This window comes from Helobdella robusta (assembly GCF_000326865.2).
Source record: "Helobdella robusta unplaced genomic scaffold HELROscaffold_16, whole genome shotgun sequence".
In the NCBI taxonomy this organism is placed as follows: Eukaryota; Metazoa; Annelida; class Clitellata; order Rhynchobdellida; family Glossiphoniidae; genus Helobdella; species Helobdella robusta.
This window is the reverse complement of record NW_008703893.1, coordinates 1430532-1444860: the sequence shown is the minus strand read 5'-3', so window position 1 is coordinate 1444860 and position 14329 is coordinate 1430532. Positions and strand designations below refer to the sequence as shown.

The 14329-nt window shown below is 33.8% G+C and overlaps 1 protein-coding gene across 1 annotated transcript; it reads right to left on the bottom strand.

Annotated features, from left to right (window-relative positions):
- Syt16 (synaptotagmin 16) lies at window positions 1–12770 on the bottom strand (the record flags this gene model as incomplete). The annotated part of the gene is made up of 7 exons (XM_009015512.1): window positions 1–101; window positions 479–581; window positions 775–890; window positions 1546–1738; window positions 8975–9129; window positions 11773–11854; window positions 12663–12770. Coding segments are annotated over 7 exons (858 nt in total), but the record flags the coding sequence as incomplete, so codon positions are not given.
- Between the last annotated feature and the right edge of the window lie 1559 nt (window positions 12771–14329).

Below are 14329 nucleotides of genomic sequence, written 5' to 3'. Positions count from 1 at the left end.
TCAAGGTTCGAGTAACACGTGCCACCTACACACTTGTTCGCCCTTACTTTCCAGCATGGCTGTCCAATGGGAGGCATCATCTTCGCTGCTGTTTGTGTTACCTGAGTTGGTTGGTTGGTTGGTTGGTTGGATGGTTGGTCGGTCGGTCGGTCGGTTGGTTGGATGGTCGGTTGGTCAGTTGGTCGGTTGTTTGGTTGGAAATGTGTGTTGTGCACTTGTTTTGTACTGGAGTGTATATAGTGTACTATACTTTTATATACAGCACAGTTGTTTATGCTCAATGTATCTTTTTTCAAATTATCGAAGGTACTATCATTAAACTTTTTTATTTAAGCTTAGAAATGTGTATGCATTTGGAAGGCTAATTTGTACATTCCGTTGCATGATTAGCCTATTAAAGTGCTAACTCTATTCATAATTTTATATTTACAATTTAAATATTGTAATTTGTAATGATTGACGTTATAGAGTTAGCCACGCCTACCCATTGTGAACCAGCCAATCATCTCCTTGCGTTTGAGGCTCTTCTGTACAAATACACTCACCATTAAAGAAACGTCGGGAAGCTGGAATTGAGGAACCTGAGGATGATGATGAGGAAGATGATGATGATGATGAGGATGGCGAGATGATGGTGATGATAATGATGACTAAAAGTTAATAGCGATAATAACAATCACAAAAATACAACACATTGTCACATCAACTGCATGAGCGACAGTCACAACTACTACGCCAACGACAGCCACAACTACTACAACAGCGCCATCTTACTTGGAACATGAACGTTTCCTTGTAGAGAGGATTAGGCTGCCCTCTCCTAATCGATGTCTTCGAACGACTAATTTCCTGACCGTTGGGGGCCATGAGAGCCAACTTTACGTACGTATCTGGGTAAAAAATAAGTAGGTAAGACTGTTTTTGGGGTTATTCAGTATTTTGTGGGTCAGTAAGTGTTTGATCATATGTTATTCATTTATTAATTTTACTAATTTATGAACGTATATTTATTCAAGTGTAACTGTGTATGCGTGTGTTGTGTGTTTGTATGATTGTGGGTGTGTGCGTGGTGTGTGTGTGCGTGTTTTGAAAAAGTTTGAGAATTCATTCGATAGATGTGAGTCGTGATACTATATTCTTCGAGAATGATGGTGGGCATGTGTAAAGATAATTACATTGACGATGTCGATGATGAATGTGATGATGCTAATCACCATTTGAGCTATAGCAATCAGTGACAACTGTAACATAATTAATGACATGCTAGTAGTAAAATGAAGCAACATGTTCTTGAACGTTTGCTAACCAGAAGATGAGAATGTTTGGAAGGTGTGGTGGAAAGATGAGCATGAGGAAAAAATGGTGAAAATGATGGTGATGGCAATTTAATTTATAATGGTAGGATACTTCCAAGAAAATACACAACATAAACAAGCATGTAAAGACAAATTAAAATCTTATTAACGAGAATACAAGAAAATTTAATCGAAAAAAATCGCATTGCAATGTAATAAAAAGATTTAAAAAAAACCTAATCCGACAAACCTGGGGGTCTCTTGGCGGCCATATTTTTGAAATTACTACCTTTGATAACCTCGACGGCCATCCTGCCTGTCACTCCATTGTAAGCCACGCCCAACATCAGCTCTAACGTTCCAGCGTGGTTTAGTGAATGTGTCGAAGAATCACTCTCGCTGTGCGTCAGGTTGCTTGAGACGCTGCTCATTGAGTCGCCGTGCTGTGTGACGTGTGCGTGCGTGTGTGTGCGTGCGTGCGTGTGTGTGTGTGCGTGTGTGTATTTTATTAATATTATTTTGAAAAAGAATAATGAGAATGAGAGGAATATTGATGAATAGAAATAATAAAAAAATATTTGAAATACAAAAAATAATTGACAGGTAAAAATGAATAAAAACAACCATAATAATAATAAAAACAATAATAATAATATTAATAAATAAATAAATCATAATAAAACTAATTACAATTGATTTGACAGAATGTTTTTTGGCAGGAATAAATGGATTACGTCGAGAGCATAAAAACGAAAAAATGATATTCACATCAAGCCAGCCAGCGTTCCATGGCAGACATTTCCACACATTCTCACAGACATACAAATCTACCCTCTCTCTCTCCCTCTCTTTCTCCCTCTCTTTCTCTTTTTCTCATTCTGTATCATTCTTTCTTATCTTTTTTCTCTTACTTTGATTTTTCTTTTTCTCTTTTTTTTCTCTTTCATTCTTTATATTCCTTATATTTACGAAATTTACAAATGAACAATGTACAGGATGTGTACAAATTATGAATATAATGAAAAACATTTATACAAAAATTGAACAAAATACAAACATGTGCTGTGCAGTCATCATTTTAAAAACACCTACACTGGTCTAAAACAATCAGACGCACGTGTATGCGATATTCAATTTCCCAAACACAAAAAGAAACAAATACAATACGAGTCTGCGCAAACAATACGCGCGTACAATACTCACTACACATACAAAGTTTCCATTATTACCATATAATTAGTATTCCTTGATTGTTTATCCAGTCTGAATTATGGCTGGCCTACAAATTGGATGCAACACTATAGACTGGATGCCAAAATTGATACCCACCATATTATCACACATACACGCACGCACACCAAACACACGCACATACACCAAACACACGCACCAAGCACATGCACACACACACCACAAAACACCACACGCCACAGTGCATATTTGTAACGCATACGCAATTTCGTGGATCTAATTAACGCATACGTTTTGTGCGCCAACCATTGTATTGTGATAATTCATGCGTTCAACAATTGTTATCATTCAAATTAGCTGCGTGTACGTGTGTGGCTGCCTGCCTTTGTCCCTGAAATGCGATGAATTCAATTGTTAGAAAAAAAAATTTTAATAAAAACTTTTAACAAAGAAAACTAGAAAAAAACTAAAAGAATCTTTTAAAACAAGCACAACACAGACAAAAAAAATAAAAACTTGCACGCCCCGCCGGCAAAAACATCCGTGAAAATATTGAACCTCACGTAACCAGCCAACCATTCAAATATCAAATATTTCGATGTTTTAAATTTTCCATCGCGTGTACTCTGTGTGTGGGGTGGACAACAACATGTTACTCGTACATAGGCAATGAACTTTTTCGATAATTTGTTTTTACAAAGATGATGACTTGCTTATATACATGTACTTTAATACAAAAAATGCATAAAATTACACTCACACACACTCACAGACACACTCACACACACACACACCTTCACAAATGCAAAGCCAATCTTATACAAAATCTTTCATTTCAAAGATACAAAACTAACAAAACGACTTAACGATACATGTTATCACATACAAATACAATCTACACATACACACGCATTTACATAGGCAAACTGTCACACATACATACACGCACACACATTCACACACAAGCTAATCGTCACACACAAAAACAGTACCTACGATACCAGGAAGAGAGAGTACTTACAGCGGTTCTTCACCAATGAAAATGGTCAATAGATGTGTGTGCGTGTGTGTGTGTGTGTGTGTGCGTGCATACAAGTTATGTATGTATGTATGGAAGGATGAGACGGGAAGCAGAAAACCTGCAAAATTAATGAGCATCGCCGGCTAATATGGTTGGAATGGTTGTATGTGCCCTACCTGAGATGTGCAGCATTCATTGGGAGTAAAAGATTCATTCATTTGTACGTTTACAAAGTACAATTGTGTACGTGTGTATGTGTACTTGTGTATGTGGGCGTATATGTGTGTACGTGTGTGTATATAATTGAGTGTGTTCGTTTGTGTACGTTTGTGTGTGCACGTAAATGTGTGTGTTTATGTTTATCTAACTCACTAAGTTATATAATGATTAGATAAGTTATAAATCAGATTACCATGGAACTCCAGGAGGATAAACAGTTATTTGCATGCCACATACATAAACACAAATCAAAATAATACAATCCGGTTCACACATAACTATACAACAACTGCATGTACATACACTATACATGTATTGCATGTACATATGCAAAAAACATATTGCGTATACCACAAAAATACGAACTAAAACAACGAAAAAAAAACAGAAAATTAAAAAGATACAAATAAAAAAAAACAATTGAATACAAAAGAAATATATAAACACGCCAACACATGCTAACCCATAATTAAGCAATTGTCAAAAAGTGACAATCCAGTGAACGAGAAAAAATGATACCCGAATGAATACCACCAGATACCAAAAATACGCATTTATAAATACAATACACCTACATATTCGCTTGCAAAAAATCCTTGTATCAAACATCATATACATTTCCAATACACACCATGATTGTACAAACACAACAAAATACAAATAGGAACATATACACGCATACATACATTCGTCAAAATACACAAATACAAGTGAATAATCATGCATACATACAAACACACATACAAACATTTATACATATATAAAAGAAAACAAAATTATGTTTTTCAAGGTAGGATGGGTAGAGCAAGAGGAAGTGTTGATTGCCTGAAAGTGCTGGGAAAAAAATTATTGCTCGTTAAGTCACACGCCTGAATACATAATTTTGTGTATTTTGATGTATATCCGAACACGTGTATTTTAGGTTGTATATTTGTTTGTATATTTTAGGTTGTATAATTGTTTGTATATTTTGTATATTTTAAGTTGTTTACAGTAAAACCTGTTGTATATTTTGATGTATATCTCTTGTATATCGAAAATCAAAAAAATCACTGAAAAAAAGATCTATTACGGATTCTGAATGCATAGAAGCTGAATCAGGTGAAAGAATGAAAGATCTGTTGTATATTTTTATGCATACCCGAATATAAAAAGGTACATTTTGTATACATATTGTACATGCAAAAGTTTGTTTCTTTGCATTTTTTATTTATTGCATTTTTTATTTTATTTATATATACAGAGGTTAGCGTGTATATATGCATACGCGAGTAACACTCATGTTTCTATTTATATTTTATGTATGTTTGTGTTGTATTTAGGCATCTAAATGTCTCTTATTTATCTATTCTTGCCATGAAACATTGATGGATGTAGGATGACTTATGAAATTTTCTTAAATTGCACGCCACGGTTTTTGTGTTGTGTAGTTGTATATATTCTTACACGCAAGCGTATTTGTAATTTCGCACCGCTGTATAAATTTTCATACAATCTGGAAAAAAGTGTAGGCTTAGGTGCGGTGACATTCACTGATCCTTCGGTTTTATTTTATATTCATTACATCTGGTCCATCCTGGAAAAAAAGACAACGTTTCTTTACTAGGCACAGTAGAAAAGGCAGCATCTTCTTACTATCTACAGTGCACACATCTCAAGTGCTAACACGTAAATTTGAAAAGTTCAATTGCCAAACCAACATGAAAATATAAATAATATTTGAAAAATAGTTTCGGGTAGATAGTGATATGATTCTCAGGACACAGAGATAAGTTATGTGCGTGCAAGTAACACACGCAGTTGAATCCAAAGATCAAACGCTTTTGGCATGGAAGAAATGAAGAAACATTCAGATACAAACTATACAAACATGCATAAAAACATTCAGATACAAACTATACAAACATGCATACAAACATTCAGATACAAACTATACAAACATTCAGATACAAACTATACAAACATGCATACAAACATTCAGATACAAACTATACAAACATGCATACAAACATTCAGATACAAACTATACAAACATGCATACAAACATTCAGATACAAACTATACAAACATGCATACAAACATTCAGATACAAACTATACAAACATGCATATAAACATGCCAATACATTTAATTTATTTAATACAAAAAGCATCGGATAGATCCCAAGAGTGTGGGCGAGTCCCAGCTACATCCATCATATGCTTCATCTGTCCGCCACAAACCACATGCAATGTTGAAACACACAAAAACACATAACAACACACAACAGTACGTAACGGTGCACATGAAGTGACAACAACACAACAACATCGAACAATAAGATCACAATCAAAATAGCACAACTACAACCATGGGCAACAATGGCACTACAAAAGCCAACTCAATTATAATGAAATAAAATGAAAAGTGAAACGTAAAAAATGCTCAAACTAAAATCTACCAGTGTTGTGGGAATTAATTCATTGAATGTGATGAATTAATCTCTGGATGGGATGAATTAATTCACTGGATGTGAATTACTTCATTACATCTAACGATGAAGGATGAGGTGATAAAGTTATACAATTAAAATTAAGATGCAACTTGTCAATGTCTGCGTGCGTACATTTGTGATTGAAAATATAATAAAAGTTTGTGTTTGTTTGTTTGTGTGTGTGTGTGTGTGTGTGTGTGTGTGTGTGTGTGTGTGTGTGTGTGTAAACTCTAGTATCATATACTTTAAACCCAAATTTTTAAATTGAAGCATAAAAACATATATATATATTTTCCATTTTCGTCGAGTTCATTTTCATTTGGTTTTTTTGTTTCGGGTTTTCTCTCTCTTTCCTGCCTTCTCTCTCTTTCTCTCTTTCTCTACCTTTCTCCTCTCTCACAATTACATGGATGATGAAACAAATGCAAGGTTCAACCAAGCGAATGAGCACAGAAACGAAAAATGAAAAATAACAAAAAAAACCAACAAAACGAAAAACAAAAAAAATGAAAAAACAATAAAATAGAATAAAAATAAAAAATATTGATTTATATCAGTAGCCAGTGTGCGTGAAGATGATGATTCTGATGGCGACGATGATGATGTGATGATAATGAAGATGCAATTTCTGCTTGCTCGTTTGGTTCGTTCATTTTTTTTTTGTTTGTCTGGTAAACGCCTACTTCCTAACCCTACCTTCACCACGTTTTCGTTAATTTTTCTCTCTTTCTTTTTTTGTAATTATCTCCATTCGCCATTTTAAAATTTTCAATTTCGTTTGTTTACACTTACGTAGTATTTTTAAAATACCAAAATGGTTAAAAGTTACAGGTTAATAATTGCACTCTTCAAGGTTCAGAGGAAAAGATACAATTTATTGCCGGCGTTGTATTTTTACCTTATACAAATTAACAAATATTTGCAGACTATCTTTTAAATTATTTTTTAATACTTTAATTCTTTAATTTTATAATTATTTTCATTTTTTTTTTACTTTTACATATTTTTTCTTTTTTTTCACTCTTTTTCTGTACTACCATAAAGTACAAGCAAGTGTGTCCAACATTGCTGGCAGTGGCAGAGCTAAAGAGATATCATAGAGATGTTTGAGTGTGAAAGGAGAGAGATATGGAGATGTTTGAGTGAGGGTTGGAAAAATTAAAAAACCCTAATAAAAAGTGTAAACATTTGCCGTGACATCATCGTTATCGTCGTCATTTTTATGATGAGTAATATTATTATTATTATTATTTTTATTATTATTATTATTATTATTATTATTGTAAACATCTTCATCGTTATTTTTATTACCATTATCTTCTTCTTCATCGTCATAATAACCATAATATTTATCATCATCATTTTTATCATTATCATTTTTAAGATAGCCATCATCATCATCAGAGCAGCAGGCTTATCACCTTCATCATCATCTTCATCATCATCGCCGTCATCATCATTAAAAGTTATCTTATCTTTGGCTCTTATTCATTTTTGTTTGTCTAAAATATCATCATTCATTATCATCATCGTCATCTTTCATTATCGTCATCGTCATCAACATCATCATCATCGCTATCATCAACAACATTATCATTATTGTCGTCATCATAATCATCAAAATTTGTATTATCAATAGTAATAGTAGTAGTAGTAGTAGTAGTAACAGCAGCAGTTGTGGTAGTGTTAGCCGCAGCTGTAGTAGCAGCAGCTGTAGTAGTAGTAGTAGTTGAAGTAGTTAGTAGTAGTAGTAGAAGTTGTTGTTGTTGTTGTTGTAAAAATATTATTAATATGTGTTAATGACCATAGCTATCATTATCATTCAACATAATCATCATTATCATAATCATAATCATCGTCATTATCATTATCATTACTTTCTACTACGACATCACAATTATCATGCGACTTTTATTGCTTCCGTCGTATTCATGGTTTTTGGTGACGGCGGCAAGTAACCGGAAATGACAAAAGCTATTAGTGGTGTCAGAAGAGGAATATTATCTTAATCACCACCATCGTCGTCGTCATCTTCATCATCATCATCATCATCTTTATAAATGTTATCCATCTTTGTCATTTTCATTATTGTCAATATCATTTTAATAGTTCTTACGAGTATTATCACTCATTCAGTCATTTCCAGTCCTTCATTCATTCATTTGTTAGGTCATTCATTCGTTCGTTCATTCATCCGCTCGTTCGTTTGTTCGTTCATTCATTCAATCATTTATTCATTCTTGAGTAAACATAGAGAATGTGGGTGTAGATTGATGTTTTGTGTTTTTTTCGAATGACGTAATGACTGATTGATGGAATGATATTGTGGGGATTTTTCCTTGTATGTTTTTATGTATGAATGTGTGTGTCTATATATATGAATGTACATATATAAATGTATATATGTGTATATATATATGCGTATGTGTGTGTGTGTGTGTGTGTGTGTGTGTGTGTGTGTGTGTGTGTGTGTGTGTGTAATTGTCACTTTTCATCCACCGCACCCCAGCCATCGTTGATGTTTCTCTTTATGAGTTAACGTTGATAAAATCAATGCTTCGACGACTGAATACTTTGCAAAACCATTAAAAGAAAAATCGAACACATCTCCAAACATTATTATAAAATTCACAAACACGGATTAAAAAATGCACGCGTACAGAGCCACACGCAGACCTACTGACACGCAGACACTTCGTACACGTACACGCACACACGCCACACCACACACAGACACACACACACATACAAGTAGTACATTTAAATGGAACATACCATTAAATTACTTCGGGGATCGAGGGGTGTCCAGAATGGAACGTTGTTCGTATTCAAGCGGTTGAAATTCACGATGGTCTCTCCAATTAGGCGATCCTTCTTCAGTCGCTCGCATCCGTACAGTCGCATGCGAAGTCCCATGCTCGTCAAGTCGTCTGCACGCATCAGTGGCCGGAATGCAGTGGGAATGGAATTATTGAGGATGATATGATGTGGAAAAAAAAACAACAGATTAATGATGATGTTGTTGGGATGAAAGAAAAAGAGGGAGAAAGAAAGAAAGGAAGGAAGAGAAAGAAAATAAAAAAAAGAAAGAGAGAGAAGAAGAGAGAAAGAGAGAAAAAGAAAGTTGAAAAAAGTTAAAAAGAAAGATGTAAAAAAGGAATGAAAAAAGGAAAGAAATGTTGGAGGATGACCAGATATGAAGAAGAACCGATTATCAATGACGTTAGGAGTTAAGAAGAGAGAGAGAGAGAAAGAGAGAGATAGAGAGAGAGAAGAAGAGAAATAGATTATCAATGACGTTAGGAGTTAGGAAGAGAGAGAGAGAGAGAGAGAGAAAGAGAGAGAGAGAGAGAGTGAAAGAGATTATCAATGACGTTAGGAGTTAGGAAGAGAGAGAGAGAGAGAAAGAGATTATCAATGACGTTAGGAGTTAGGAAAAGAGAGAGAAAGAAAGAGAGAGAGAAAGAGATAATGAAAAAAAGAGAAAAAAATATATCTTCAAAAGAAAGATATAGAAAAGGAAAGAAAGAAAAATTGAGAGGTTGAGAAGGCAAAAAAAACTAAAATATGGAAAGTTAGAAAAAAAGTTTGAAAAATTGTTTGAGAAGTAATAAAATGAGGCAGAAAAATTGATGGTAAAAGAAAAAAAAAGCTTTTTTAAATAAATGCAACGCTGAAAAAGTAGAACAAAAAAATTGATGGAAAGAAATGAAAGTAAAAATGAAAAAATAATAAAATAATAAAAACAAAAATTTCATAAACTTGACATGATTGAAATTTATGGATAGTTTTAACACTCAATTCATTGCAGCTTAGTGCATTTGTTAGCGAGTTTAACGTATCGCATCCCGTCCGTTCGAACAACCAAAAAATATTGCATGCCAAATGAATGATGAAACAATTTTTAAAGATCTTCAAAAGTGCCTTGCTAGGGGAACGTTGGAACCAAAAAAAGTGAGTAGTGGGAAAAAACAAATAATTTGAAATAGGAAAAACAGCAAAAGTTAAGACGAAAAAGCGAAAAAGAAAAATGGAAAGAGAAAGAAAAAGAGCAAGCAAGATAGAGAAAGAGAGAATGAGAGAAAGAGAGAGAGAGAGAAATAGAGAAAGGAGGAGGGAGCAAGTCGGAAGGTCAAACAATCATTCAATGCATCATCGTCAAAAAACTTTTTGCAATTTAAATCTATTCTTTTTTACAATTTCCTCGTCAGAAATTTTTCATATCACAAAATTTGAACTCAATTCTCACAAATTATAGACGCCGTCCTATCCTATTTGGAGAGAAACTTCTGTGAAACCAAAAAATACGAGCGTAATCGAGCAAAACTTAAATCATTGCACTAAAATAGAAGGTTTGATTTTAATGAGGATTTATTTAAAATGATTGAAAAATTGTTGAAAAATTATTTTCTCTTAGTAAGTACCTCGCTGGTTGTATAGGTACGTGTGTGTGTTTGTGTGTGTGTGTGTGTTCGTGTGTGTGTGACGTGTGTGTTTACGGATGTGTTTGTGCAATATAAAATGAATAGCTAGTTTTACAATTGTATATGCATGAAACAGTATCTTCACTATTGTTTAGACTGTGATTTTTTACATCTGAAGTATAGCTAAACAACTAAGTTATAAACTATTCAAGCAGATGACAATTAAAACTATTTAAAAGTTTGAAATAATAACCCAAAAAATAACAATGGCCGAATCAGAAAGAATGAAAAATATCTGAAAAATGGACCCATTGTAGCGTTGTCCTGGAGCTATTCAAGCTTTCACTCCAACGACGCTCTTACAAACAACACTCTTGAAAAAATTCGTCTCAAAAATTTTAATCTTTCAATCTAGTGCGGACATTTTTCAAAATATTTAATAAAAAATTTAATTTGTGAAAATAAATTTTTTTGGACTTGAACGACAACAAATCAACGGAACAAAGAAAAGAACAACCCAACTACAAACTCTAAACGTTCACAATAAACAAAACTTTTTCAGTGTAGAAATGAAGGAAAGTGTAAAATCATTTATAACATTGAAAATTTAAAAAACTTGATGGCAAAACAAATTACTTCTACAATAAAATATCAGCGAAACCAATGATATCGAACCTTAATAAATGATCAGAGGCGGATCTGAGGGGCTGAGTTGGCCATCTCCCGCTTTGAGCAATTTTTTAAAAGTATGTAAAAATCAGTTTTCGCAAAGAAAAAGCACTGTTTTATGTACAAAACTCACCGGAAATTGACATGACAAGAAAAAAAATGGTCGCCAGCTTAATTTTGAAAAAATGTCAAAATTATTAGAAAATTCTCAAAATTTAGTCCCCTCACCCGTTAAAGTTTTCTAGATCCGCCCCTTTGAATCAAAAAAAAACAACTCATTCTCTTAGGACAAAACAATAGAAAATTATTTAAAATCTCAAGAGCAAAGCGAAAAGGATATGAAATAAACATTTGTCAGAAACAACAACACAAACAAATTGAATCAACGACGACAACATTGGTGACTGCAATCGTAATAACAATAGCAGTGGCGACAGCAACCACAACGACCACATATAACTTTATTTAATACATAGATACCTGTAGGAACTTTGAAATCGAAAGTTTCATTAAATTGTGGATTAGACTCCGCTGCTACCACCACTTTGGTCTTGTGACGATGCTGATGATGATGATTATATTGGTGGTGGTGATGATAATGCTGCGTTGATATTGATGATGATGATGACTGAATTATTTATGAATTCTGAATAATTTATGAAAAATTACGGAAAAAATAATAATCGCATCTCAATAGCAGCCTCGATACTGATGGTGGTGATGAAAACAATAACGATGAGGACCATGGTGCTGGTGATAAGAATGATTAAAAAGATGATAGTCATGGTGATGACGAGAAAAATGATGACGATGTTAACAACAGCAGAAAGGAGAATGATGATGATGATAATGATGACGATGACGATGAAGATGATGATGATGATGATGAAGAAAATGATGATGATGACGATGAAGATGATGATGATGATGATGAAGAAAATGATGATGATGATGAAGAAAATGATGATGATGATGATGAAGATGAAGATGATAATGATGACGATAATGGGAATGATTTTTGTTCCAATAAAAACGACGGAAGCCACGATGATAGATGGACCGATAGTTATGAAAATTGCTTTGGAGGAATAATAAAATGATGATGATGATGATGATGATGACGACGACCAAGATGATGATGACGACGACAAAGACGATGATGAATGATGTTTAAGAAGATTACGATAATTATGACCTTGACATTGACGGATGTTTATATATTTAGAAATAATTCCACCACCAAAAAAAACTATTACCTCAAATCACCATCTTTAAATTATCATAAGTAACCACAATACATACAATTATGACATCAAAAAATTATAATTTATGCAAATCCCTCCCAGACCACGTAAAATCCCAAGGCCTACCTTTTTGATTGGCAGTAGGAGCATGCGCACTTGTGTCTGGATGGCGCCTCCCCTTTCGCGACTGGGCAAGTCACGCGCCTCGTGAATAATTAACGTTAGCCTGCGTAATTATAATACATGATTAACGTATGCCAATTAGCATAATTAATGCGACGCGAATGATTGAAGTTAATTTGCATAATTAAATGTCAACGTAGACAGCCAAAGATCTGACAATGACAGATGGTGGGTTGAAGGAAGAATAATGAGAAAAAACATTGGCTAATTTAGAAAAAAAATTGAGAATTAATTACCCATATTAAATTAATTTTATTATTATTATTATTATTATAGTTGTTAGTATTATTATTATTTATTTATTTACTTATTATTGATATGTTCATTCATTCAATTTATCATTTATATTTAAATTTATTCAATTAGAGTTTTTGTAGTGTTTGATTAATTGGTTAATTAAATGATTCATAACTGCATGTATTTTATTGCAGCAGCAACAACAACTAAGCCACTAAACAACAACACAACAACAAAAACAACATTAACAACAGCAACAAAACACCAACAACACCAACAAAAAATTAATAAACAACAACAGCAACAAAACAGCACCACCACCAACAACAACAACAACAGCAGCAACAAAACACCACCAACAACATCAACAACAACAAACACCATTAAAAACCACGCACCTGTTGACTCTACAATCGTGACTCAGTGTTATCTTTAACGACCCGCACGTTGGCAGACTATTGTTATTGTCATTGTTGTCATTGTTGTTGTTGTTGTTGTTACTGCTGCTATTGTTCGGATTTGTCAAATCACTGGCGTCAAAAAGATGGCTCTGTGTGATGAGTATTTTGCATATAACATCATCAATCTACATAACTCAACTCTAATCTAACAAACGAAAGGATGAATGAATGAATGAATGAATGAGTGAGTGAGTGAGTGAGTGAGTGAGTGAGTGAGTGAGTGAGTGAGTGAGTGAGTGAGTGAGTGAGTGAGTGAGTGAGTGAGTGAGTGAGTGAGTGAGTGAGTGAGTGAGTGAGTGAGTGAGTGAGTGAGTGAGTGAGTGAATGAATGAATGAATGAATGAATGAATGAATGAATGAATGAATGAATGAATGAATGAATGAATGAATGAATGAATGAATGAATGAATGAATGAAAACATGGATAAATAAAATAAATAAACTGGTATAAAATTTCACTAAAAATTTGCATCCATTCGTCTGAGAACTAGCAAATGTTTATCTGACCATCCTCACTAGGTCGATACCTTATGGTGGAAACGTGCGAATTCCTTCTTGCTTACAAAAATGTACTGTGGTTTTATCAAAAACGCATACACACGCACGCGCACACATACACACACACACACAAATATATATATATATATATACACATATACACACACCATATGTGTATGTGTGTATGTATATACAAATGGTATGTGTATGTGTTTGAACGGGAATATACAAACCACACATAAACGGTGTATGTAAGTATGTCTGTGTGAATCTGTACGTAGATACGCTTATGACTGTGTTGTATATTGTATATATTTGTACGTCGCATGTAGTATGTGTGTGTGTGTGTTTGTTTGTATGTGTGCGTAGGTGTGTGTACGTGTGTGTGTGTGTGTGTGTGTGTGTGGTTGTTTG